The 26302-nt window shown below is 35.0% G+C and overlaps 1 protein-coding gene across 10 annotated transcripts in view; it reads right to left on the bottom strand.

Moving 5' to 3' along the window:
- DLG2 (discs large MAGUK scaffold protein 2) overlaps window positions 1-26302 on the bottom strand; it is a 2044734-nt gene that overhangs the window by 530853 nt on the left and 1487579 nt on the right. For all 10 annotated transcript variants that reach the window (XM_047877315.1, XM_047877320.1, XM_047877323.1 and 7 more), the window contains one exon: window positions 25253-25422. In XM_047877315.1, coding sequence (XP_047733271.1) covers window positions 25253-25422 — 170 coding nt within the window. The remainder of the gene's footprint in view (window positions 1-25252; window positions 25423-26302) is intronic.

Raw genomic sequence — 26302 nt, 5'->3', positions numbered from 1 at the left:
GGTAGAAAGCTGGTCAAGTTTCTATCAAGATGACTGGTCAAGATGACTATCTGTGTCTCAATAGAGGGGTGGACCACTGGATGCCCAGGGGTGAGGGAGTTAAATGTGGCCATCCAGACAAAGTCCTGCTTCTATCCCCAGAACCAGAGTCTTGTGTTTGTCTGCAAGAGGAGCTCAGGGGAACCCACAAAAGCCCCAGAAAGGGGAAAGCACAAGAGATTACACATGTGTCATCCTAAGGGTATTGAAACCAGATTATAATAATATCACCCTGTAAAACCACGTCCTTTTCCCATGATTGCCTGCTCTGTTCCAGAAAGGTAAAGAAAAATGCAGATAGAAGACAAAGATATTGAGCAATATCCTCATTGCAGTGTTTGCTCTCAACTAAGATGGAGCTGGGGAAATGGAGACATTTTAAATCAGGTAAGAGCTTGGACATTTTATTTTCTATTTAACCGTGCTCAAGTTATAAAATTGTTATATTGGAGTAGACTTTTAATTATTATTATAAGTGATTTGCCTGAGATTGAACCAAAGACACTGGTGAATTTATTCTCAAAGGGGTTTGTGGGAGAGCAGAGGGAGAAACAATATAGTTGGTTTCTAGTTTTACCTAACTAAATTCAGTTCATTCAACAAAGCAGGTATGAGAGTTTATAAAATACTTCACACAGCATTGACGTTCAATGAATGGTGAAGATCTAAACATTTGGTACACAGTAGATGCTTGATATATATTATTTTTCTACTCCTTCTTTACAATGACAAATTCTTCCAAAAACAACATAAACTTTTGAATAATTTTGAAGCTCTTCCATGAATATTCTACTGAACATATCACACCATAATAACTTTCCCTGAGTTCTTTACAGACTAACACAGATGGGGGTCAATCTCTCCTCAAAGTGATTTAGGATGGAAGAGCAATAAGGTTCTGGAAACTTCCTCATTTAAATGCTAACATGCAGGAGAATGTAAATTTGCACCTAGTGGCTATATCAACCATCTGACAGGAGACAGCAAGTAGCTAGGACAGCCATAAGAGGGCAGTGGCTTGGTGCCCTCTTTATATCAGAAAGGATCCTTATACACATAACGACAAGCCTGTCTGGTATCCTCAAATAGATCATGGATATCTTTTCCAGGGAACTTTTGCAGTGTTATCTAAAGTATTTGTATTATAAATAAATTGCCTCATGCTTACATTCTTCAACTAATCAAATGCAAGCTTTACTTTCTCTCTCTACCAACCTGGACTCCTAGAAGTGAAGAGGTCTTAACAGTTGACCTAGTTGGAGCTCCCCTCCAGAGCACGATCCCTCCAGCCTCTGGTTGAACACTTGTGATAACAGAGCCCACCACATTTGTTATGAGGCTCTGTGCTCTAGTGTCTGGGAGTTCTTATTGTTTTCAAGGGTTTCTTTTCATTAAGCCAAGATCTGCTACCCCATAACATACTTTGCCTACTTCTACCATTGAGATGAACATAATTCTTTTGTATTACAACTCTTTAAGTATTTTTCTAACTTATTCACCAAGCGTTTATTGAATACTTTATGAGAGCTGCTGTTATAGGTACTTGGAGGTATAGCAATGAACAAAACAAAATTTTCTGCCCTCCTGGGGCTTATATTCTAGTATAAAGAAATGAATAGAATTTTGATATAATGCCTGGTGGAAGTACATGTTCAGGGAGGCACAATAAAACCCTGAAAAAAGGAAGGAAAAAAATACACGAATATCATGGGGGCAGAGTGTTCCAGGAAGAAAGTGCAAGTGCAAAAGCCCTAGGCAGAAACCTGCTTAGAACTTTGGAGCAGCAGCAAGAAAGCCAGCGTGATCCTATTAGCCTCACAGGGAAAGGGAGACTGACAGATGAAGTCAAAGAGGTAGCCAGAGGAGTGTGGACTACTGTAAAGTCTTAGATTTAAGTGGGAAGAGAAACTACTGGACAGTTTGAGGCAGCAGGTTGAGTTGATACAATATAAGCCTTAAAAAAAAATCACTTGGGCTGTTCTATGGAGAATACATTGTAGAAGAGGCAAAGTAGAAAAAGAGACTAGTTTGAACACCATTAGAGTAGTCTAGGCAAGAGGAGATGGTGGTCTGGATTATCACAGCAAGAGCAGAGTTGATAAAAAGAAAAGTGAGAGTGACTCAATTTAAGATTTATTTTAAAGGTTGAGTTGGCAGGACTTGTTAATGTATTGAATACTAGGTGTGGGTAAGAAAGAAAAATCAAGGATAACTTCTAATACATTTTTGTCCTAATCAACAAAGGAAGACTCCCGGAGGGGCTCGTTATGAAAAATAAAATTAAGAGTTACGTTTTGTATATGTTAACCTTGAAATGTCTATTAGATATATGTCATGAAGATAACTATGCTAAATATATAGTGTAAGGATGGAAATTAAAACCATAGGACCAGATGAGAATACATAGGAGGAGAGGTAGCTAGAGAAATAAGGAGGTACCAACACCGAGTCCTAGGTAACTCTAGGCTTTAGAGGTTATAGAAAGAAAATGTTTAAAAACCTCTATAATTTCCTTTCCTAAATTTATATTCTTGTATATCTTCACAGATTAAATTTTGAGAGCACATTATTGAAAAGCCAAAGTAGATTTTTCCTGATAAAGTATCTGATATCCTTTATGAAAATGAAATGTTAGTGCTAGCATTTGAGAATCAGGGTAGAAAAAATTAGGCAGTAGTCTCAATCTGTTTTTAAAAATATTGTCTAATGGATCAAATGCTTCACTCTATGAGATGTCTTATCTAATCCTGTCACTGCTATTAACTCAAAGGCATCATGAATACAAATAGCCAGAGCACAGCTGAAGCTTTTCCCAATTAAGTATTCCTTATTTTTTCTGGTACTATTCTTAACAGTTATGTTTTACTCTCAAGAAATTGTATTGAATTTATAACAAATGTCCACAATGAGTTTTGTTTAACTTTTTGAAAACTGCAAGAGTTTTCTTTTCTTAAAGTGTTTATTTATTTTTGAGAGAAAGAAAGAGAGAGCGTGAGTGGGGGAGTGGTAGAGAGACAGGGACAGAGGATCTGAAGTGGGCTCTGAGTCTGGGTCTTTGGGCTGTAAGCACCCATTCAGGGCTCAAACTCACTGAGATCATGACCTGAGCTGAAGTAGGATGCTTAACTGACTGAGCCACCCAGGTGCCCCAAAACTACAACAGTTTTCTTAAGAAAAGTTACAAGAGAAAGGCCCAGGTAAAAGTTTTAGAAGTTGTGATTTATAACATTGAGGAACTATACCAGCTAAGTTAATGAGCAAAGTAACCAGGAACAACTCCCCATTGATTGGGTCATGGTGCCTCCTGTGAATGAATGGAGACTAATTTCCAAGTGCTGAAGGAAAGATTTAGAAGGGAGCAATTCAATTTCATCAGACAATTGGTAAGCTGCCAAACACTCATCTGTCATATTTGGCTTGCCAGCACTCATCCAAAGTATAACCCTTCTTAAGTCTGACCTAAAGAAGCCATCAGGAAATGATCACTACCAATCTTGCTGGGGCCATCTAAAATGCTTATTGCCAGTAACAATGCAGGATAGAAATGTGAATGACAGATAATTAAGCAAATGAACACACTGCTGTACTATTTAGAGCAGTGAAGAAATCCACATGATAGTAGACCAAAAAGAATCTTTTATTAGTTAATATAAATGCAGAGACCCAGAGAGTTAGCTTTCTAAAAAACAAATAAGAAAAATATCAATTTTATTGTAAATTTTAAGCATAGAGAGAAGACTTTTAAAAATTAAGCCCCTTTTGTTCTAACATCTAAAGTTTTAAAGAAGATCCACACACTACTTCAATTCATCAGAAAATCAAAGTGCAAACACCTGGGAAAGAATAGAGAGCGCATCAAAGAAAAAAACAGTTGATGTGTCTGAAGACAAGATCCATCAAAAAAGGCTGGTTTCTTTTCATGAGAGAGAAGCAGGCTTGACAGACAGGGAAAACAATAGTTTTGATCCATCTCGGTTCAAATGAGAGTCTTCAGACTGTTTAGATAGCATAATGATTTCAGTGTACAAAACCATAGTTCAAGACAGTTCTGATGGAAGGATTGTACTTTTAAAGACCCAAATAATTATATCACAGACATTGAAGGAGAGAGAAATGTCTTACTAATTTTTATATTCCATGGTGCATGCAAAAGATAGTAAACTAGATGTCTGTTGAATGAAGCTAAATCCATTTAGCATTTCCCTTCCTAATCAAACATCTTTCAAGTTACAATATCATGTGGTATTTCTTTTCATTTCTTCATGAATTTTTAATGATTTAGTTTAGTTCTTTTCTTTTTTTTAATTCCAGGGCAGTTAGCACACACTGTTATATTCATTTCAGGTGCACAATACAGTGATTCAACTATTCTATATATTACTCAGTGCTCATCAAAATAAGTGTACACTTAATTCCCTTCACCTATTTTGCCCATACCCTCCTCCCACCTCCCCACTGGAAACCATCTGTTTGTTCTCTATAGTTAATAGTTTGTTTCTTTTGGTTTGTTTCCTTTTTTTTTCTCCCTTTGTTCATTTGCTCTGTTTCTTAAATTTTAAATATGCATGAAATCAGATGGTATCTGTCTTTCTCTGACTGGCTTATTTTGCTTAGCATTATACTCTCTAAATCCATCCATGTTGGTGTAAATAGCATTAATTCATTCTTTTTTATGACTGAATAATATTCCATATATATACACCACATCTTCTTCATCCATTCATCTCTTGATGGAAACTTAGGTTGCTTCCATATCTTGGCTAATGTAAATAATGCTGCTATAAACATAGGGGTGCATGTATCCCTTTAAATAAGTGCTTTTGTATTCTTTGGGTAAATACCCAGTAGTGTGATTGCTGGATCATAGGGTAGTTCTATTTTTAATGTTGGGGGGGGGGAAACTTCATACTGTTTTCCACAATGGCTGTACCAGTTTATATTCCCACCAACAGTGCATTAGGGTTACTATTTCTGCACATTCTCACCAACATCTGTTGTTTCTCAGGTTTTTTATTTTAGACATTCTGATAGGTGTGAGGTAATATCTCATTGTAGTTTTTATTTGCATTTCCTTGATGACGAGTGATGTTGAGCATCTTTCATGTATCTGTTTCATGTGTCTGTGAGATGTCTTCTTTGGAAGATACCTGTACATGTTTTTGCCCATTTTAAAATTGGATTATTTGGGTTTTTTGGTGTTGAGTTCTGTAAGTTCTTTACATATTTTGGATACTAATATTTTATCTGATATATTATTTGCAAATGTCTACTCCCATTCAGCAGGGTATTGTTTAGTTTTGTTGGTTGTTTCCTTTGCTGTGCAGAAGCTTTTTATTTTAATGTAGTCCCAATAGTTTATTTATTTTTTTGTTGTTTCCCTTATCTCAGGAGACATATCTAGAAAGATGTTATGACCAATGTTAGAAAAAATTACTGCCTGTGCTCTCTTCTAGGATTTTTATGGTTTTAGGTCTCACATTTAGATTCTTATTCCATTTTGAGTTTATTTCTGTGCATGGTGCAAGAAAGTGGTCCACTTTCATTCTTTTGCATGTAGCTGTCCATTTTTCCCAACACCATTTGTTGAAGAGATTGTCTTTTTCCCATTGCACATTCTTGCCTCCTTTGTTGAAGATTAACTGACCATGTAATTGTGGGTTTATTTCTGGGCTTTCTATTCTGTTCTATTGGTCCATGTGTCTATTTTTGTGACAGTACCATACTGTTTTGATTACTACAGCTTTGTAATGTAACTTAAAATCTGGATACATCCACTTTTGTTTTTCTTTTTCAAGATTGATTTGGCTATTTGGGGTCTTTTGTGGTTCCATACAAATTTTAGGATTGTTTGTTTTAGTTCTGTGAAAAACGCTGTTGGTATTTTGATAGGGACTGCATTAAATCTGTAGATGGCTTTGGATATTATAGACATTTTAACAATATTTGTTCTTCCAATCCATGAGCATGGAATGCCTTTCCATTTCTTTCATTAATGTTTTAGAGTTTTCAGAGACAGGTCTTTTACCTCTTTGGTTGTTTATTCCTAGGTATTTTATTCTTTCTGGTGCAACTGCAAATTGGAATGTTTTCTTAATTTCTTTCTGCTTTGTTATTATTGTATAGAAGTGTTACACATTGTTGGACATTATTTTTGTATCCTACAACTTTACTGAATTCATTTTTCAGTTCCAGTAGTTTCTTGGTGAAGTCTTTAGGGTTCAAACTAAAGTGACCATGAACTTATACTTTACTATATTATACTATACTATACTATATTATACTATACTATGCTATATATAGTATCATGCCATCTTCAGTTAGTGAAAGTTTTACTTCTTCCTAACCAATTTGGATGCCTTTTATTTATTTCTTTTGTCTGATTGCTGTGGCTAGGACTTCAAGTTGAATAAAAGTGGTGAGGATAGACATCCTTATTTTATTCCTGACCTTCAGGGAAAAGCTCTCAGTTTCTCCCCACTGAAGATGATATTAGCTATGGGTTTTCATATATGGCCTTAATCATGTTGAGGTATGTTCCCTCTGAACCTACTTTGGTGAGGGTTTTTATCATGAATGGATGCTGTACTTTGTCAAATGCTTTTTCGGAATTATTAAAATGATCACATGTTTTTTATCCTTTCTCTTGTTGATGTGATGTATCATGCTGATTGATTTGTGAATATTGAATCACTCTTGCATCCCTGGAATAAATCCCATTTGATCATGGTAAATGATTCTTTAATGTATTGTTGGATTCAGTTTGCTAATATTTTGTTGAAGATTTTTGCATCTATGTTCATTAGAGATATTGACCTATAGTTCTTGTTTTTTGTTGTCTTTTATCTGGTTTTAAAATCAGGGTAATTCTGGACTCATAGAATGAATTTGGAAGTTGTTGTTGTTGTTGTTGTTGTTGTTGTTGTTGTTCTTGTTCTTCTTCTTTTGAAAAAGTTTGAAAAGAATAGGCATTAATTCTTCTTTAAATGTTTGAAAGAATTCACCTGTGAAGCCATCTGGTCCTGGACCTTTGTTTTCTGGGAGTTTTTTTTGACTACTGATTTAATCTCCTGGCCAGTAATCAGTCTGTTCACATTTTCTATTTCTTCCTGATTCAGTTTTGGTTGGTTGTGTTTTTAGAAATTTATCCATTTCTTCTAGGTTGTTGACTTTATTTTATTATATTTCATAATATTCTCTTATAATCCTTTGTATTTCTGTGATGTTGATTGCTGTTTCTCCATTTTTGTTTCTGATTTTGAGTACCCCTTCCACTTTCTTTTCTTTTTTTCTTTTCTTTCCTTTTCTTTCTTTCTTTCTTTCTTTCTTTCTTTCTTTCTTTCTTTCTTTCTTTCTTTCTTTCATGAGTCTGGCTAAATAGAGACTTATCAATTTTATTGACTTTTTCAAAGAATCAACTTCTTGTTTCATTGATCTTTGCTATTGTTTTTTTTTCCCCAGTGTCTATATCATTTATTTCTGCCTAATCTTGTTCATTTTCTTCCTTCTGCTGGATTTGAGTTTTGTTTGTTCTTTTTCTAGCTCCTTTAGGTTTAAGGTTAGTATGTTTATTTGAGATTTTTCTTGCTTCATGATGTAGGCCTGTATTGCTGTAAATGTTCCTCTTAGAACCACCTTTTCTGCACCCCAAAGATTTTGGGTCACTGTGTTTTCATTTTCATTTGTTTCCATGTACTTTTTGATTTCCTCTTTGATTTCTTGGTTGACCCATTCATTGTTTAGTAGCATGTTATGTAACCTTCATGTACTTGTGATCTTCCCAGATTTCTTCTTGTGGTTGATTTCCAGTTTCATTTTGTTGTGGTCAGAAAAGAAGCATAGTATGACTTTGATCTTTTTTAATTCCTTGAGACTTGTTTTGTGACCTAATATGTGATCTTTTCTGGACAATGTTTCATGTCCACTTGAAAATAATGTGTTTTTGCTGTTGTGGGATGGAATATTCTGAATATATCTATTAAATCCATTTAGTCCAGTATATCATTCAAAGCTGCTGCTGCCTTGTTGGTTTTCTGTGTGGATGATCTGTCTATTGATGTAAGTGGGGTATTAAAGTCCCCTACTATTATTATATTACTATTGATTATTTCCTTTTTATTTGTTAGTAACTGTTTTATATACTCAGATGCTTCTGTTTTGGGTGCATAAATATTTACAATTGTTATGTCTTCTTGTTGGATTGTCCCCTTAATAACTATATAGTGTCCTTCTTTGTCTCTTGTCATAGTCTTTGTTTTAAAGGCAATTTTATCTAATATAAATATTCTAAGTGGCTTTCTTTTCACATCCATTTGCATGATAAATATTTGTCCATTCCCCTCACTTTCAATCTGCATATGTCCTTAGATCTGAAGTGATTCTCTTGTAGGCAGCATACAGTCTTGGTTGTTTTGTTTTGTTTTTATCCATTCTGTTACCCTATGTCTTTTGACTGGAGCACTTAGTCCCTTTATATTCAAAGTAATTATTGATAGATATGTATTTATTGCCTTTTTGTTTGGTTTTGTATTTGTTTTTGTGGGTCTTCTCTGTTCCTTTCTTCCCTTCTCTCTTCTTTCTCCATAAGATGGCTTTCTTTAGTGATATAAATGGATTCCTTTCTCTTTATTTTTTGCATATCTATTACTGGTTTTTGATTTATGGTTACTGTTAGGTTTGTATGTAACATCTTATGCAGATAGCAGTTTATCTTAAGTTGACAATCACTTAAGTTTGAACTCATTCTTTACTCTTCTCCATGTTTTAGCTATATGGTGTCATACTTTATGCTTTTAGTTTTATAAATGTTAATGGTACTTCTTATGACTGGTTATAATTTCATTACACATAGTGATTTTTACTTTTTATAACTAGAAAATAAATAAGCACTTTAAGATAAAAAAAACCTGAATTCTGTATTTCTGGTATTAATATTGCCACACCTATTTCTCTTGGTGTATCTGCTCATCCTTCCATTTCTAAACTTTGTTTTTCCCTTACAACTTATGTTTTTATTATTTTAAAGTATATAATATATGCACGTAATAGAAAGTTCTAAAGGTAAAAAATATAAGTTTTCCTCCCACATAGTTTTTCTGTAGGGGTGACTGCTATTACCAGTTATTTTTCTAGATGTCTTCTATGTATACACAAGCATATTGTTTATATTCATTTTTCTTTTGCATAAATGGTAAAACATGTATATTGCCTGCACCATGTATGTAGTAACAATATATGTGGGATTTTGTTCCTTAAGTGTACATACAGAGCTCCTCATGTTTTAAACAGATTATTTGGCATTATATATAGGGATGTATTGTAATTGTTGTAGCCATTCTTCTTTTGTTAGGTTGTTTTGTTAGGTTGTTTTGTTAGGTTGTTAGGTTGTTTCCATTTTTTGATACTAGAGCTATTGTTGCAATTAAATTTATGTCCCACATATGCAAGTTCATTTATAGGATGAATTCCTGAAAGTGCAATCGCTAATCACAACACCAAATGGTTTGAGCATTTAAAAAGCTGGAGGTATTTTAACACTGCTTTTCAAGATAATGGAACAGTTTATACTTCACCAACAATGAGAATCAGTTTCCTTCTCCATACATGTCAACACAGTGCATTGTCACAGTTTTTGGAATGTGGACAGTTTGACAGATAAAAATTGGTATCTTGTACTTTAAGTCACAGTTTTTCATTATGAGTAAGATTGACTATTGTACACAAGTGTGATAGCTTTATTGGGAACATTTTCTCCACTCTGTATCTTTTCTTTTTCACTCTCTTTTATTTATTTATCATTATTTTAAATTTATTTATTCATTTTGAGAGAGACAGAGAGAGCAAGTGGGGGAGGGGCAGAGAGAGAGAATCCCAAGCAGGCTTTGCACTATCAGCACAGAGCCCAATGTGCGGCTTGAACTCACGAAATGTGAGTCCATGACCTGAGCTAAAACCAAGAGTTAGACGCTTAACCGACTGAGTCATGCAGGTGCCCCTCTTTTTCACTCTCTTTTAGTTAACAAAAGTTCCTAATTTTACTTCAGTTCAATTTACCCATCTCTACCATCTCTATGCTTTCATTTTTAAGGATAAACATTTGATTGAGTGACAGTTTACTTGGGTTTAGATTATGAAGATACAATTTTATTCTTTTAAAAAATAGATGCAGTTTTCCCAATATGATTTAGTAAACAATCCATCTTTTCCTCCTCATTCAAAATGCCATCTTTATCATATACTAAATTTCTTTATGTGCCTTGTCTAGTTTTGGGTTTTCAGTCTTTTATTTTGATAGATCTTTTTACTTTTTAATTATCATAGCTTTATAATATGGTTTAATATCTGGACATATTTCATTAGTTTTATTTTCCTGAATTTTCTTCACTATTCCTGCAAATTGATTTTTCCATATAAACTTTAGAATAAGTTTTTCTGGTTCAAATTTTTTTCATTGGTATTTTTGCTTTAAATTTTTAGTATGAAACTGAAATCTGACATTTTTAATCGTGCATCTTCCTTTCCAATGATGTATAACGGTGTTCCCTTCTTGTACATTTCCTAGTAACATTTTAAAGTTACCTTTACATAAATCACACGTTTCTCAAAAAGTTTATTCTTAAGTGTTTATCATTTTTGTTGCTATTGTAAATGGTATATTTTCTTCCATTATGTCTTTTAATTGGTTACTTCATATATGTGCCTATATTTATATGCTGAATGATTTTTTTATATGAGTTTTATACCTGGCTACTTACTGAATTCTTTCATTACAATGGTTTACCATCACAAATAAAAATATTTTTTCACTTTTTCAGTTCATAATCAAACTTATATCTGGAACAACGCAAACAATGGCTGTGATAAAGGGCATATTTAAGCAAATTTGCATGGCTGACGATGTATCTTTTCAACCCTTGGCTCGTCTGGACACCTTGGGCCACCAGCTCTTTTTCTCAAAGCTCTGCAGTGCCTGTTTGATGTAGCATTAGAGTATTCTTTTCTTCCTTTATTATTTTTTTAAGTTTATGCTCACTATGATTATCTCAAGCTTTGTTCTTTGTCACTAACTTCAGTGACATCTATTTTTTTCTTACTGTTTATGATATATTCATGAGTTCTGTAAAGATGCTATTTAGGTCCTTTATTGGATTCCTCAGGTGTGCAATTTTTCTTTGCAGTTCAATCTCTAGTTTTATCATTTTGTCTTTTAGTACTTATTTTATTGAATTTATTTCCTTAAGTTCTTCTATAGCATGAATCATGAGTAATTTATTTCTGTTCCTTGAATTACAGTTTGAGCTATTTGTCTTATTTCTTTCTTCCTTTTATTTGCATGTTATAAAGACTAAGATCATCTAGGGGTAATAGCACAAGTTCTGGAGCCAGACAATTTATACTGTCCCTGTCACTATATAATTTTTTGGAAATTATTGAATCTCATATCTGCATATGTATTAAAAGTAGCACACAGGAATTCTTACAAGGATGAATATATATATAACACTTAGAACATATAAGAAGTGCTATCCATATATAAGTACCTAACATATAATAAGTGCTTAATAAATTAGATTGTAATGATGATGCTTCTTTTTCATTTTGATTATAGTATGTTTACAGAGTTATTAAAATGTTTGCATCCTGCTCATGATTGGGTAGTTCAATTAGACACTATTTGTTCTGATATATATGACTGGTTTACTTTTTTCATTTATGCCTATGAACATTTTGTTTTTCCTTCTGAGTTACAGTGGGGGATCTAGATATTTTGTGTTCTAATTGCTTCTGCACCTGGAACAACAAATGGGGAAGCAGTTGGGGGAGGGCTCAGTAGAGGCTGTACTCAAGTGTGTCATTTTTCTTAGAACACCCAAATTCTCCTATCTTGGAGATTCTTGTTCAATGTTCTACACCAATGTAATGTACTTGGGTAATTTCTCTAATTCAGGGCGTGTTTACAGAACTTCCACTTCCAGCGGAGAATATCAGCTCTACTGCTCACTTTCCCCACTTTAGATACTCCCAGTGGCAAATTTCAACTACTCTTTGAAAAAGGCAAGGCTCAATGTGCTCTTCTCCAGATTTACTGGTATCAGCAAGAAGTCTCAGGATTTTGTCAGTCACCAACCTAGTTTCAGGAGGGGAATGGGAGTGGGGAAGGAGAATGGGAGCCTTTCTAAGCCTCTATGCTACTGTTTCTGCCCTTTATCACAGTTTTTTAAGAGTATCATATTAAGCTGTGCTTCATTCCTTCTTTCGTCACTGTTAGAAAATAATTTTTTTGTTGTTAGTGATTTTCCTTACGTGTTATTCATTTTGTGAGTTATTGGAGGATAGAATTTCTGAGAACAAATAACATTAATCTGGTCTCATAACCTGGAAACTAGTTCTTTAATAATACATATATTCTGCTGCATGGAAAACTGTGCCTACAGATATTATTATTATTATTATTATTATTATTATTATTTTGAAGCATAATTGAAATACAGTGTTAGGTTCAGATGTAAAATACAATGATTAAAAAACAGGCATTACTTATATTTTTATCTTTTTGTTATTTTTATTCTCAGTCTTTTCTTATATATGTGGGATTCACTTTCATATTTAGGTGAGCTGGGCAATACATGTCCCTGCCAAATTCCATCCTGTTTCTAATTATCCTTCTATCCATCTATCTACCTTTAGGTCACCTATAATGGACACAAATGAGAAAAGGATGGCTAATATAAGGGATGGTTAAATTACTGTCAAGAATGATATCAACAGGTCTGGATGCTAGGCTCAGTCCAACAATTTTACATTTAATAAAGATAAATCTAAATTTATAAACTTATATAAAAATCAATTATTCTAAAATATAAAATAATATATATATATATTAGCCAGTAGTTCATATAAAATACTTACATACCCAAATATATAATTTGGATAGAGCCAAAAAAAAGGGTCTTAAAAACAAAGTTAATACAACTTTATATTATATTAAATAAACAGAGTATAGAGCTCACATATTAAAACTCTATTCACCATGGGCTGTACATACAAACATATCAACGGATCTCTATATAAATTCTATACATTGTCACTTAGGTGGGATATTGAAAAACTTGAGAAAATTTGTAGGATGCAAACAATAAAATAGAGGGTCTGAAAATCATGATGTATCAAGAATGGTTAATAAGTGAAGGTTCCTTAGTCTAAAGGAAAGAGGCCTAAATTGAGATTTGACAGTGGCCTACAAATAAATGAAGGGGTCTCCTTTGAAGAGTTGTCTGTCATAGCTGGAGAGGGTAGAAATAATATTAATAGACAATTTCAAAGGAATTACAGATTTCAGCTCAATTTTAGGAGGGGAGGGAAATCCAGTGAATGGGGTAGTCTCCCAAGTAAATAGCTATCACCAGTGTTGGAAGGCTGTTTTTTTTCCCAGAGCATTAAAGCAAAAGTTGAAGTCTTGGTCAAGGCTTCCTTGTAAAAACCTGTGTATATATTTATCTGGTGGTACTATAATTATTATATATATGTATATTCCACACACTATACTGGGACCACTGTCTCCCTTGAGGGCACACCATGTCTCTATTTGCAACTTGTAGTCACATAATTAAAAGGTGTTCAATTACTGTCTTGCTAAATACATAAATGAATATATGTTCATTTTGAGAGATTAGAATATTTGACACTTAAGAATTCTTACACATCAATATTATCATGATTTTTAAAAACTGGTAGGTGCCACATTCAGTTTATTCAAATAAATGGATCTATGAAGGCTAAATTTTCCCATATGACTCAGCTACTCATGAATATTCACAAAATATTTTTGGGTTCCTGTGAAGCATCTGTTGAAGTCTTTTTTCTTAAGATTAATGGCCTATACCAAAGAAATTATATATACTTTCTTCATTCATTACTATAAGGGACTGACTCACTGAGTCAATGTGCCTCATTTGTTTCTTTCTTAGTTTTACTTTTTCCTTCTTCCTAACTTCTCTCTTTTTAGCCTTGACTGATAATTCTCAACTTTTCCTAATATCATCCTTATTGTGCAAATTTCCAACTTTCAGTGGATCCTTGCTAGGATATCAGAACTGGACAAACAATACATATTTCATGTTTACAAATCCCTAAGTTGGCATTTTTTATGGAGTTTAAAAGCAGGGATTTTATTTTTTATTTTCTATCAACTTTTCTGTAAGGGATAAAGTGTCCAAGGCATCTAGCTGCAATCGAATTATGCTCAGAGATAAAGTCCATGCAGTACAGGATTTGGGTCACAGCTAATGGCACTTGGAGTCATGGTTCATGAATAAAAAATACCACAATCTTTAATTTTATTGAATCTCAATGTTCCATAGGAGGAGGAGATTTTAATGTATGCTGGTTGATGAGTTAGGGAACCAAAATGGATTTAGTTAGGGGACTGTGATGAATTTAGCATGAAGCTACTCCCAGACAAAAGAGGACTGTGTTATTGCAGTCTAGTCTTGGAATCTGAGAAGGTATTTGGGAGAAAAGCCAAAAACTTCTTTATTTACGGACATTCTTTTGATTCACCATTTTGAACTGCCTAGCTTAACAAATGTTTTTGAAATAAAGTATTGATTGAATGGAGATTATTTTCTTCATGTATTTGCTTCTTAAAAAAGTAAATAAGGAAGAAGAACACTTAAACTTTTTGGGCACTAAGATGTACCCAGTATCTCATTAAATTCTCACAATAACCAAGGCAGCTACTTAATATTCCCATTTAAGAGTTAGATAAAGAAAGGGTTTAAACTAAGGTGCTGTTCAATCCTAATAAAATTGCTTTGCTACTGATCATAAATTGGAAAGATTTATGGTCACATTATTTACCATGGCAATGCATTTCCTTTGAAAACCTTAAAAAGTGCTATATAGGTAAATATTTACCTCAGCAAATATTCACAGCTAGGTAAACAGTGTGTGCTGTGTGAGTTATAAAACTTTTGAATGTCAAAAAATCAAAGCTACATCTACTACAATGCATTTTTGAAATCTGCAATTTTCAGGGTAAAATAATTTTGACTTTAAAGATTTTTTAAAGAGCCATTAATCATAAGTATCATTAAACATTCTGAGCTAGATCTAAACAGCAAAGAAGTAAACTAAGAAAAGAACCAGAGGCCACATGTTAGCTTCAAAGGGCAAATGAGAAGAGGGGCATAATTCCTTAATTTCCAAAAGAATTTAGCAAAAGTAATCAATTGTTTTACTCTCCTATAATATCAGAATATACACGACAGAAGTATTATAGTGGCAATATCTGTAGTTTGTTTTTTTCATGAATAGGTCATTTGATAGAAGATTTCAGGAGAGAGCTTTTTTACAGATATCATTATGAAGACTGACTAAATACTACCTTAGAGAGACTTCCCAATCCTCAAGGACATACCTTTTATCCAGAAATACGTACAGACTCAAGAAATTCTACAGTAGGTGCTTGGGAACAAGGTGAACTCATTAAATGTTATTGTCCTTTGTCCAATTAAAAAAAAACGATTTGTTCTTTTGGGAGACAAAGTGGTAATTTAGGCACAATATATTTCCAAGAAGACTATTTCTCTGGCTTAACACAAATAGGCATTTTTCTCTTTGACTCTGAACATTATATTTCAATAAGAGGTTTCACTACACATACAGTCAAGCAAATCTCCCGGTGTACTCAAGGGAACAATTTTGGTAATTCAAAAGCACTGAAAAAATTTAGCAACAAAAGGAAAATGTAGTGTTTTGAGACCTCATGCCAAACATCTGAATTTGCTATTTGTGTTTATTAAGAATCAAACCATTATTCAGAATAGTCCTTCACCACAGATTGGTCTACCTGCCACTTAGCTCTCAGAGTCCAAGACATTGGCCTAAGTAAAGAGTAAACTTCATTTTGCATTCAGAGACATAACTTGCATATGCATTAAAAATGAATATACATTATAATATACCCCATGGTAAGAAAGGGGGGAATGTATGGTATCCCTTGATGCAGTGTATGCTTGGGTGCCAGTCCTCAAAGCAGCTGCATAACCTTTGTGTTCAGTTTTTATCCAGTGGTCTGGTGAACTGCTTGGGTATGAACAGCTCCATTCTGGACATCTGAAAACTTTGCTATCTTAATCATTTCTGAGTTATTGCGGTCAGGTGATAGTAGTCCAAGTTGGTAGAAAACACCATGAGCAAAACTATCCATGGATAGAGGGAATAAAAAGAATGATTTCAGTGTAGGCAATTTCTGTACTATGTGTAAGGATGATGCATTTATTTTCAACTAAAGTCTTAGCTCATTGAAATATTCGATGGAACACTTATTGTATGCACAATACCTGCAGCTCTATGCCTATATACCAAATTCAAGTTATAGAATAATTTACCAAGTAACCATCTCTGAAAACTGTCAGAGAAGTTTCTCACATCAACTCTGAGGAAGTTCACTCCAGCCATATTAGTGTCAGAGAAAGAAGAGACAAGAGCAGATGGAGAAACAAGGACAGATTAGATTAAAATATATTGAGTATGCAGATAAGAGACATGCCAAAAACTTTATTCAGGTTAGATATTTGAGAAATTGTCTGTAATAATCAGGTGCGTGCCAGATTAATGTTTAACCAAGCTGGACAATAAATCTGTCAAGTAGGCTATTAAGAAAAAATAAAATAAAAATCATCAATAATTTGGAAACTGGTTTTCAATTAATCAGACTCTTAAGCAAAGTGCTAGATGCTTCAAATACTGTTTTGTCCCAATCTCTTGAACAGATAATTACTGTAAAGTATGAAAAAATGGGCCAATGCAAGGGTTTTATTCATAAGGGACTCCTCCTGGCAATAAAATTGTTCATCTTCCATCTTGGCCATTCCCTTTTCCGCTTGACATAGTGCTGCGACAGTCATGATCTGTTTTGGACTCCCCTCTCTCTCTCCACCCCAATTCTTCCCACTTACTGCTCAGAGTTTTGTCACAGACTAACTCTAGGGCTTGTACTTTCCTTTTCAGTGTTCACTGAATGCTTTCAATTTGACACAATTTGGGGCAGAAATCATAACTAAGTGTCTTAAGTGTTAGAATTAGCAGTTCACTTATCTCCTTAATTTAGGTTGCTGATGTCTATCCTTTCTATACCCTATGGGCTACTTGGATGGCCTGGTAACAAAAGAATGAACACAGAGAAAGGAATAAGGCATTTATTTTAAAGTTTATTTATTTTGAGAGAGAGAGAGAGAGAGAGAGAGAGAGAGCGCTCATGTGTGTGTGTGGGGGGGGGGGAGTGAAGAGAGAGGGATAGAGAGAATCCCAAGCAGGCTCCATACTGTCAGCCCAGAGTGATGTAGGGCTCAATTCTACGAACCATGAGATCATGACCTGAGCTGAAATAAAGAGTCAGATGCTCAACTGATTGAGCCACAAGGCACCCCAGGAATAAAGCATTTTTGAAGTTCTTAGAAGTGAAAAATTGCTTCTAATTGGATCAATATGGGATAATTTCATGAGGAGACAAAACTGAACTGGCTTGACTCTTGGGGAATGGCTATGATTTTGACAAGCAATGGTCATAGTGGCAAGGAAAGGCATTCCAAAGGTGGAAATGGGATGAGCAAAGCCCTAAAGGCAGGAGAGTATGGCTTGTGTTTAAGAAATTGTACAGAATCTAGCTTCCTTGGATGTGGAGATGCATGAATGACAAAAGTCAGAAGAGAAGGATGAAATGGAATTCTGTCCCTGGAAGAGAGGGAGGACATAGGGGCATGAAGTGCTATGGAAAAAAAATTTAGATTTTTTATCTAGTGGCAATGAACAACTACTAGAATCTTCTAAGCAGGAGAAAGCAATGACTAGAGCTGTGATTTTTATAAGATTTATCTAGGAAGGGAATGTAGCAGGGAGGGAGGGATTGACAATGAAATCTATTGCAGTAGATCAGACAAGGAATAACGAAGATATGAACACCACAATAATGGCAGTGGAGATTTTTAAGGAATAGACATTTCTCTAAAGAAGACATCCAGATGGCCAACAGGCACATGAAAAGATGCTCAACATCACTCCTCATCAGGGAAATACAAGTCAAAAAGAAATTGAGATATCACCTCACGCCAGTAAAAGTGGCTAAAATGAACAAATCAGGAGGCTATAGATGCTGGAGAGGATGTGGAGAAACAGGAACCCTCTTGCACTGTTGGTGGGAATGCAAACTGGTGCAGCCACTCTGGAAAACAGTTTGGAGGTTCCTCAAAAAATTAAAAACAGATCTACCCTATGACCCAGCAATAGCACTGCTAGGAATTTACCCAAGGGGTAAAGGACAAGACTAGCTGTATTGGTGGAAACTTCCAAAGGACACAGTTCCTGATTTAATAAAAGTAGTGAAGAGAGAAGTATCAAAATAAAAGGACTCTTAGCTCTTTAAATTGGTGATGAGGATAACCTTTAACTTAGCTGGAGAGGTCAGAAGCTAGAGACGATTGCACTGGTGAAGGGCATGTGGTGAAGTTGGTGCTAAGGAGACATTATGAGGTCAGTTTCAACATGCTTGAAGATATTTCTACACATGGAGTCTACTGAAATATATGCCCATGCTAGGAAAACTAAGGGAAAATATATACATATAAACATATATGGATATGCCACATCATTAACTCAGACCCATTAGAAATAAATTTGTATAGAACTAGAGAGAACACAGCTGCATATACAATATATGTGCACATATATATGCTAACACCAATACTTTTGTGTGTGTGAAAGCATATGCATGCAGAAATCTGAGTTATCACACACAAAAAATATATATTGGCTCCATCTGGAATTGCTGAATATTAAGAACTTTTAATTAACTTTTTAAAAATGTTTTTATTTATTTATTTTGAGAGAGAGAGAGAGAGGGAGGGAGAGAGAGAGAGAGACAATGAGTGGGGGAGGGGCAGAAAGAGAGAGGGAGAGAGAAAATCCCAAACAGGCTCTGTGCTGTCAGATGTGGGGCTTGATCTCACAAGCTGAAACCATGACCTAAGCTGAGATCAAGAGTGGGATGCTTAACTGACTGAGCCACCCAGGTGCCCCTAATTAACTTTTAATTTATTAAGCCAACAGATAATACTTACTAAAAAACAAGGCTAAATAAAATACTAGAAGAGGCTCTTTTAAAGCACTGGGATGAGTATGTGCTTTGCTTTAACTCAAATTTGGGCCAATTATGATAATAAAGAGTAAAAATAGTATAAACATGTATTTAAAATTTACAATTGTTATGCTGAAAATAACATTATAAATTAGACATTAGAATTGTATCTATTTGCAGATGAATAAGGTGGGGCACAAAGCAGTTAAGACACTTGCTACTTAGAGGTGCCCAGGAGCCTCACAATGCCTATGTGGCTTTTCTAATGACTGAAGTATACACATTATAAATGGTCATTAGTATAATGACTTTTGTAGTCAGGGTATTTAATACTTAATTTTACTTCTTATACAAGACTGAGAGGTACAATCTTAACTGCATTTTTAGTTTATTAGACACCTATATAACTGCTATATATATATGCATATATGTGTGTGAAAGAAAATATAACATATTTTAAAATACTTTTTAAAATAATAAAGAATTATAGAATTTTTTTCACTAGACTCTTTCAGTTTTTATTAAAAAATAAAGAGGCTAAAATAAGCAAGCAAGTGTACTTTTGGATATTAACAAAGTTATGGCCTTAACATTTTCAATCTTAGAACTTGGCCTTAAACTAACTGTATAATCCTTAAGCAATAAGAACATCTTAAAAGAAGACATTTCATTTCTTATATAGGTTTAGGCTTCCTTGGCTTAGGCCATAGAAGCAAATAAGTCTGCACATGTTTAATTATACAGCTCGTTAGAAATTACAATTTAGAATGTTCTTGGGAAAGTCACTAGAAAGACTTTTATTGTAAATTGATTTCCTGGGAAACCATATGCCCACTTCAGATTTTGTTCCTTGAATATTTTTGGTTGCTTGACAAATTTAAATGAATTTGCTAATCGCTACTTCCTATACATGATTACCCATTTTTTTTTCTAAACTGTCCACAAACAGATACCCCAGCTGCTTGCAGTGACCAAATCTGTAACTGAGGTTAGGGAAATTATTATATATTGTTTTTTTTAAAAATTTTTTAGCATTTATTCATCTTTGAGAGACAAGAGTGTGAGCAGGGGAGGGACAGAGAGAGAGGGAGACACAGAATCTGAAGCAGGCTCCAGGCTCTGAGCTGTCAGCACAGAGCCCGATGCGGGGCTCGAACTCACAAACTGCGAGATCATGACCTAAGCTGAAGTCAGATGCTCAACCGACCGAGCCACCCAGGTGCGCCAAATTTTTACATATTGTTAATAAAAGACATTCTAAATTATTAGTGCATATTACCCAAATGTTAATTACTAAAATAAATGGCCATAAATCACCCAGTCAGATGATTCTAGTTGTATATTGGGAAGATCAGCACCGCTACTGAGACAGAATCACATACATCAAAGTTCATTTCAGTATTAGTAATTTGTACAATTATGGAATAAACATAAGGATATGGAATTAGAAAATTATACATTTAACTCTATCACTAATTAGTTTTCAAGGATCCCTTAACATTGCATTGATATACAAAGGAAAAAAAAACAAGAAAACCTCAAAAAACATAAACAAACCAAAACCAAAACCAGAACCAATCCCAAAACACTAAGAACCTCTATAAAATATATTATTTTCATTATAACTGTTCAAAAATAGCTAATGTAGTACCATATTTATGATTTTTATATTAAAGATTATTGATGAAAAGGGAAAAGTGAAGTATTCAGATATTTCCCCAACTCCAGATATTTGACAAGACATAGGGTAAATACAGAATATTAACCTGACAGAGATTTCAGACAGATATTTTCCAGTTCTGCCTCCTTGATCTCCTTTCCAAATGTATCACAAGCATCTCAACATGTCCAAAAGTGAATTCCTGATCTCCCCACAAGGGTTCCTCCCTAGTCTTCCCAATCTCACAAATGGCACCCGAATCCATTCAACTGCTCAATTAGAAAACTGGGCCTCATCCTCAGACATGCCCCACATCTAAGTGCCACTTATCAGTAAGTAGCATCAACTATACCTCCAACATATAGCTTAACTCCATCCACTGTTCTTTACCTTCACCAAGTAACATCTAACTGATCTCTGCTCCCACTCCTGCTCCTTCAATGCATTTTTTTCACAGCAGCCAAATGATCTTCTCAAAATGACTAATTTGATCATATCACTCCCAAGCTGAAAATTTTGTAATAACTTCTCATTGCACTTGAAATAAAATAACAAATCTTAAAATACAGTCAACAAGGCTGTGCATGATCTGGCCCTCCTAACCTTGACAACATCATTTCATGTCACTCATTATCCTATCATTAAACACCAGTCATGATTGACTTCTTACAGTTCCTAAAAGGTATCAAGATCTTTCCTATTTTAGAACCTTCACACACACATTTTACTTTTGTCTGGAGGCTCTCGTCCACTCTTTATGTGTCTAACTCTTATTTTTCTTTTTCTTTCAAGGTTTATCTTAAGTGGCACTTCCTTAAAGAAGTATTCTTTGACCCTTTATTTAACTGGCCACTTTACAATCTTTTACATTCACATTAGCATATTTCCCAATTTACATTATAGGTGTTTTCTAAATCAGGCTTTCATCTCTTTGAGCAAGAACTATTCCTACTTTTTTTGTGAATCTCCATTTTCACCCTCTGTGCCAGGAACATAACAAATACTTAATATTCTTTGAATTATTGAAAGACTAATGAAAATATCTAGTTAGCTCTGTATTACACAAACATAATCAAGGCTAGTTAGCCCAGTTGGCAAGAGAGCTGATGCTGACTGTAGAGAGTGCCTACATGCTCAATGAAGGACAGATAAGGACCTGTGAGCACGTGTCAAATTTTAAATGATCTGGGGTGCCTGGGTGGCTCAGTCAATTAAGCATCCAACTCTTGATTTCGGCTCAGGTCATGATCTCATTGTTTGTGAGATCCAGCCCCGAGTTGTGCTCATGATGACAGCATTGAGCCTGCTTGTTATTCTCTCTCTTTCTCCCTCTCTCTCTCCCCCTTTCCTGATCTCTCTCTCTCTCTCTCTCTCTCTCTCTCTCAAAATAAATAAATAAACTTAAAAAAATGTATGCTGTGGTGCCTGGGTGGCTTAGTCGGTTAAGCATCTGACTTCAGCTCAGGTCATGATCTCGCAGTTTGTGAGTTTAAAACACTTAAAAAAATAAATTTTTAAATGTTCTGGAGCATTTTGGCTCTCCTAGTTAAGTTGAATCATGACACAAGCTCAATAACAGGGCTGATTTCATTTTGCCTTGCATTAAAGTTACTTGAGTTTATGTCTTTTTCTCCTGTGAGAACTTTCTGATTCTTTCATCAGAATCACATCTGATTCATCTTCGTCTTCCCTTTCCACAGTATGAGTCAAACACTGGTAGAAATTAATTTTAAATACATCATCATTCAAAAGGAAAGAACTATAAGGTGCCAAGTGAAGTTAACATGGCAAAGTATCATCACCTTTAGTGCAGAACCTAATTTAATTATTCCATTTGCTGATTCAGCAATTCCAGTATTTTAGACATTGGGAAAGGCATTAGGAATTTAAACACTGACTAAAACCATGTCTTTTTTTGTATGTCAGTAAATTTTGTATAGAAAAACAAATCTCCATCAGTGACCTCTGTATGGTGACAGTACAAAAATGTATGAGTGACTCAACATAATTTGAACAGGAACAACAGGCCCACAACCCTCTATAGGGATGTGGCAGAAGTCTGCTTTCTGGGATGTAAGGTTAGTTCTAATAGTTTCCTGGTTCTCCACGTCTGAGTAAACCAAACCTATCATTCATATGCCATGCACCTTTGGGTTATTGCCTGGGTATTCTTGGTGGATTATGCTCACCTTTCTATGTCCCAGGGCAATTCCTGCCCTACTCCGGGCTCACAGAAAACAATTCAGACTGAGAAAGCCCACTAGAGGTATTCCTAGTACCAAAGGTAAAGACCCCCAAAATCTGTTCCTGATAAAATTTAAGAGTTTTGGCCATGGATTCCCTAGAACCTTGAACTGCTCTGCTGAGCAGCTGGAGGTCATCTAGTGACTGGGCTAGCAGGAGGCCAGTTAATGGATGCTAATACTTTGCTGAGTGCTTCAAACCGGTATTGGCTTTAGGGCTGTGCTAAATAATTGCTGTTAATTGAATTGTAGAAATACCTACCTGTTACTCATAAATAGTATATATTTTTAATAGAAATAGTGTAATGCTGAAATTATTTATCTTTAAAGCACCTTGCAAATATGATGTTAGTAAATGTGTAGGTTACAAAGTCTTTTCTTTCATACTGTTAGGATGTCCTTGGAACCACAGTAGAGGGGACGCCCATCTTGCCAGCTCAACCCAACGAAAAGCCCCTAGTAGCGTGCCAGAACAAATGGAGGTCAACCAATCACCAAGCGACAGCACGACCTGATGGGAAAAAGGCCCATCTGGACCTAAACCCGGAACCACTGGAGCTTAAAAACCCCACCCCACCATACCTGGGCGCGACTTCCCTGACTCCTCTCTCTCTCTCTCTCTCCCTGAGTCACAGAACCTCGCCTGAGACCTTAGTTCCCGATAAAGCCTTTGACTCCTAAAATTTTTTAGCCTCTGACTCTTATCTTTACCCTGCCTTACGCCTGACCCTAACACATACCACCAGACATTGTGGTAAGCAAATGCCTTACTTCCCCCCCCCCCAGATTTAATTATATGATTTTAACACATTTGAATTTAGCCCAAGAGTGATCTTTATTTTCATTACATTATCAAGCAATTATAGCAAAGTCTGAGGCCATCTGTAGTAAAGAATACTACAAATAGCATGTATTTATATAGGTAATATTTGTTTGGCAGTCAATGTGGGCCAGCCACTATTCTAAATATTTTACATGCAATGGTTCATCTAATCCTCACATTTCTAGGGGCAAGTACTATTACTATCTGCATTTTATAGGTGAGAAAATTAAGGCTCAGAGAGGTTAAGTGATTTGCTTAAGGTCAAACAACTAGTGAGGTGCTTTGGTAGGTCCTAACCTAGACACTTTGACTCTGCAGGCTATACTCCACCAGCAAGGTTTAGTTAAATGTTAGATTCTCATAAACCCTGTGGGAATGATACTACCATTATGATCCCAATTTAATAATGAGGGGATTGTTCCAACCAATATCACTCTGCTAGTAAGTGGCTGAACCAGGCTTTTATACTCAGTCCCGTCTGATTCTTGGGTTTGAGATCTTAAATACCACCCACCAGTGCCGTTACTTATTTCCTTTTTAATCCCATTTAACATTAGAGATTAAGTAGATTTTAAGGGAAATAGAAATAATTACTCAAATAATCTACTAACTATCCAGTCATAATATTCTAAAAATATTTAAAATACTGTTAAGCCAATTATTGGATTTTTATAAAATATTTGAAATACTGTTAAGCTAATATTAAATGTCATCATTCTGAAGAGAACCCAAATGACTATTCTTAAAAAAAAATTAATATAATGATTCATCTCACTGTTTATGTGATTCCCCAGGGTAACTATAATTACCTCAGGAGATTTGGGAGCCTTTAAAAAAATAAATTTTAACTTACTTTGACTATTTCAAAGATAAAATGTTATGTAGTATTTTTTGGGTATAACACATGAGAGTATTATAAATCAAATCACAACAGTATTATAAAAATATAATAACTTATTTCAGGATAGACCAGTTTAATCATTACAATTCATATTACCATTTTACTAAATGAAGAGTCACCATTTATATCTTAAAAATTAGAAAGAATTTATATGCCAGCCAAATCATGATGATTCAATAAGATTAAAAATTTATAGAAAAATATAAATGGTTTATATTTATAAGGCCATTGCTTATAAGGACATTCCTACATAAATCTGCCCTTTCTTTCTCTGAGTTCATATTAAGCGTATTGATTTACTTGACCTTCTGTAAAAACCACTATTGCAGGACTTCAAATCTCTAGGTAAGCACTGAATGTCAGAACATAAAAGAAGAGACTACATCATAGGTGGATTATGGCATAAATTTTAGTCAAATGGTGTCATATTGTGAGTCATTTATGTTTTTATTACCTTTAGGTCCTTTGAACAATTTGATTTCCACGACAGTCTCCAGAATGGGGCGTCTTCTACGCACGTACAGCCGGACAATAGAGCCCGCTTCTTTGAGGGCTTCCACGGCCTTACTGTGGGAAACCTCTGACACATCGACCTCGTTCACCCGCAAGATACAATCATTGACCCTGAAAGAAAGGGAAAGAGGCAAAAGTTAGGGGTGGCTAGGAGGATTTCTTTTTTTTTTTAATTTTTTTTTCAACGTTTTTTATTTATTTTTGGGACAGAGAGAGACAGAGCATGAACGGGGGAGGGGCAGAGAGAGAGGGAGACACAGAATCGGAAACAGGCTCCAAGCCATCAGCCCAGAGCCTGACGCAGGGCTCGAACTCCCGGACTGCGAGATAGTGACCTGGCTGAAGTCAGATGCTTAACCAACTGCGCCACCCAGGCGCCCCAAATTTCTTAAAGAATATTGTCATTGTTAGCTACCCTTAAGAAGTGGGGGAGTGAATTAAGCAATTTTAAAATTTTATATTCAGAAGAAACAATTCAAATGAAATGAAGAACTCCCCAGCCTTCCAGGCATTTCCGAATGGACTGCACTATTGGTCAAACCCCATCTGGGATTCCAGTCCATTGGGACAGGGAGTGCATTGCACATGGTACAGTGAGAAGGGCACATTTGAAGGCCTCTGTCAGTCATGTAATTATTTTGATTGGTTTTAACTGCTTAAACTGAGGGTTATGATTGCCGTGGTTCTCAGAACTTACTATGGACTATACAGACATAGCAAATGTAACCTTATAGATTAATTTTTCTTGAACTTTTAATTTGCTAGTTATATAGGTAATATGTAGTCATTTCTGAAAATTTGTAAAATGTAACAATGTAGAAAGAAGAAAATATATACATGACCCGATCATCTAAAACAAAAGTGTTAGCTTTCTGGTAAATTATATTCTGGTGTTTTTTCTTTCCCCCTCTAGTTTATAAAGCAGTATTATAGATATTAAAGTTCAAATTTCACAAAATTCAAAGAAAATCTCAGATAATCTTTACCTTAG

This window comes from Prionailurus viverrinus, chromosome D1, assembly GCF_022837055.1.
Source record: "Prionailurus viverrinus isolate Anna chromosome D1, UM_Priviv_1.0, whole genome shotgun sequence".
Classification (NCBI taxonomy): domain Eukaryota; kingdom Metazoa; phylum Chordata; class Mammalia; order Carnivora; family Felidae; genus Prionailurus; species Prionailurus viverrinus.
Note: the sequence above shows the minus strand (reverse complement) of the source record. Positions and strands in the feature narration are given on the sequence as shown.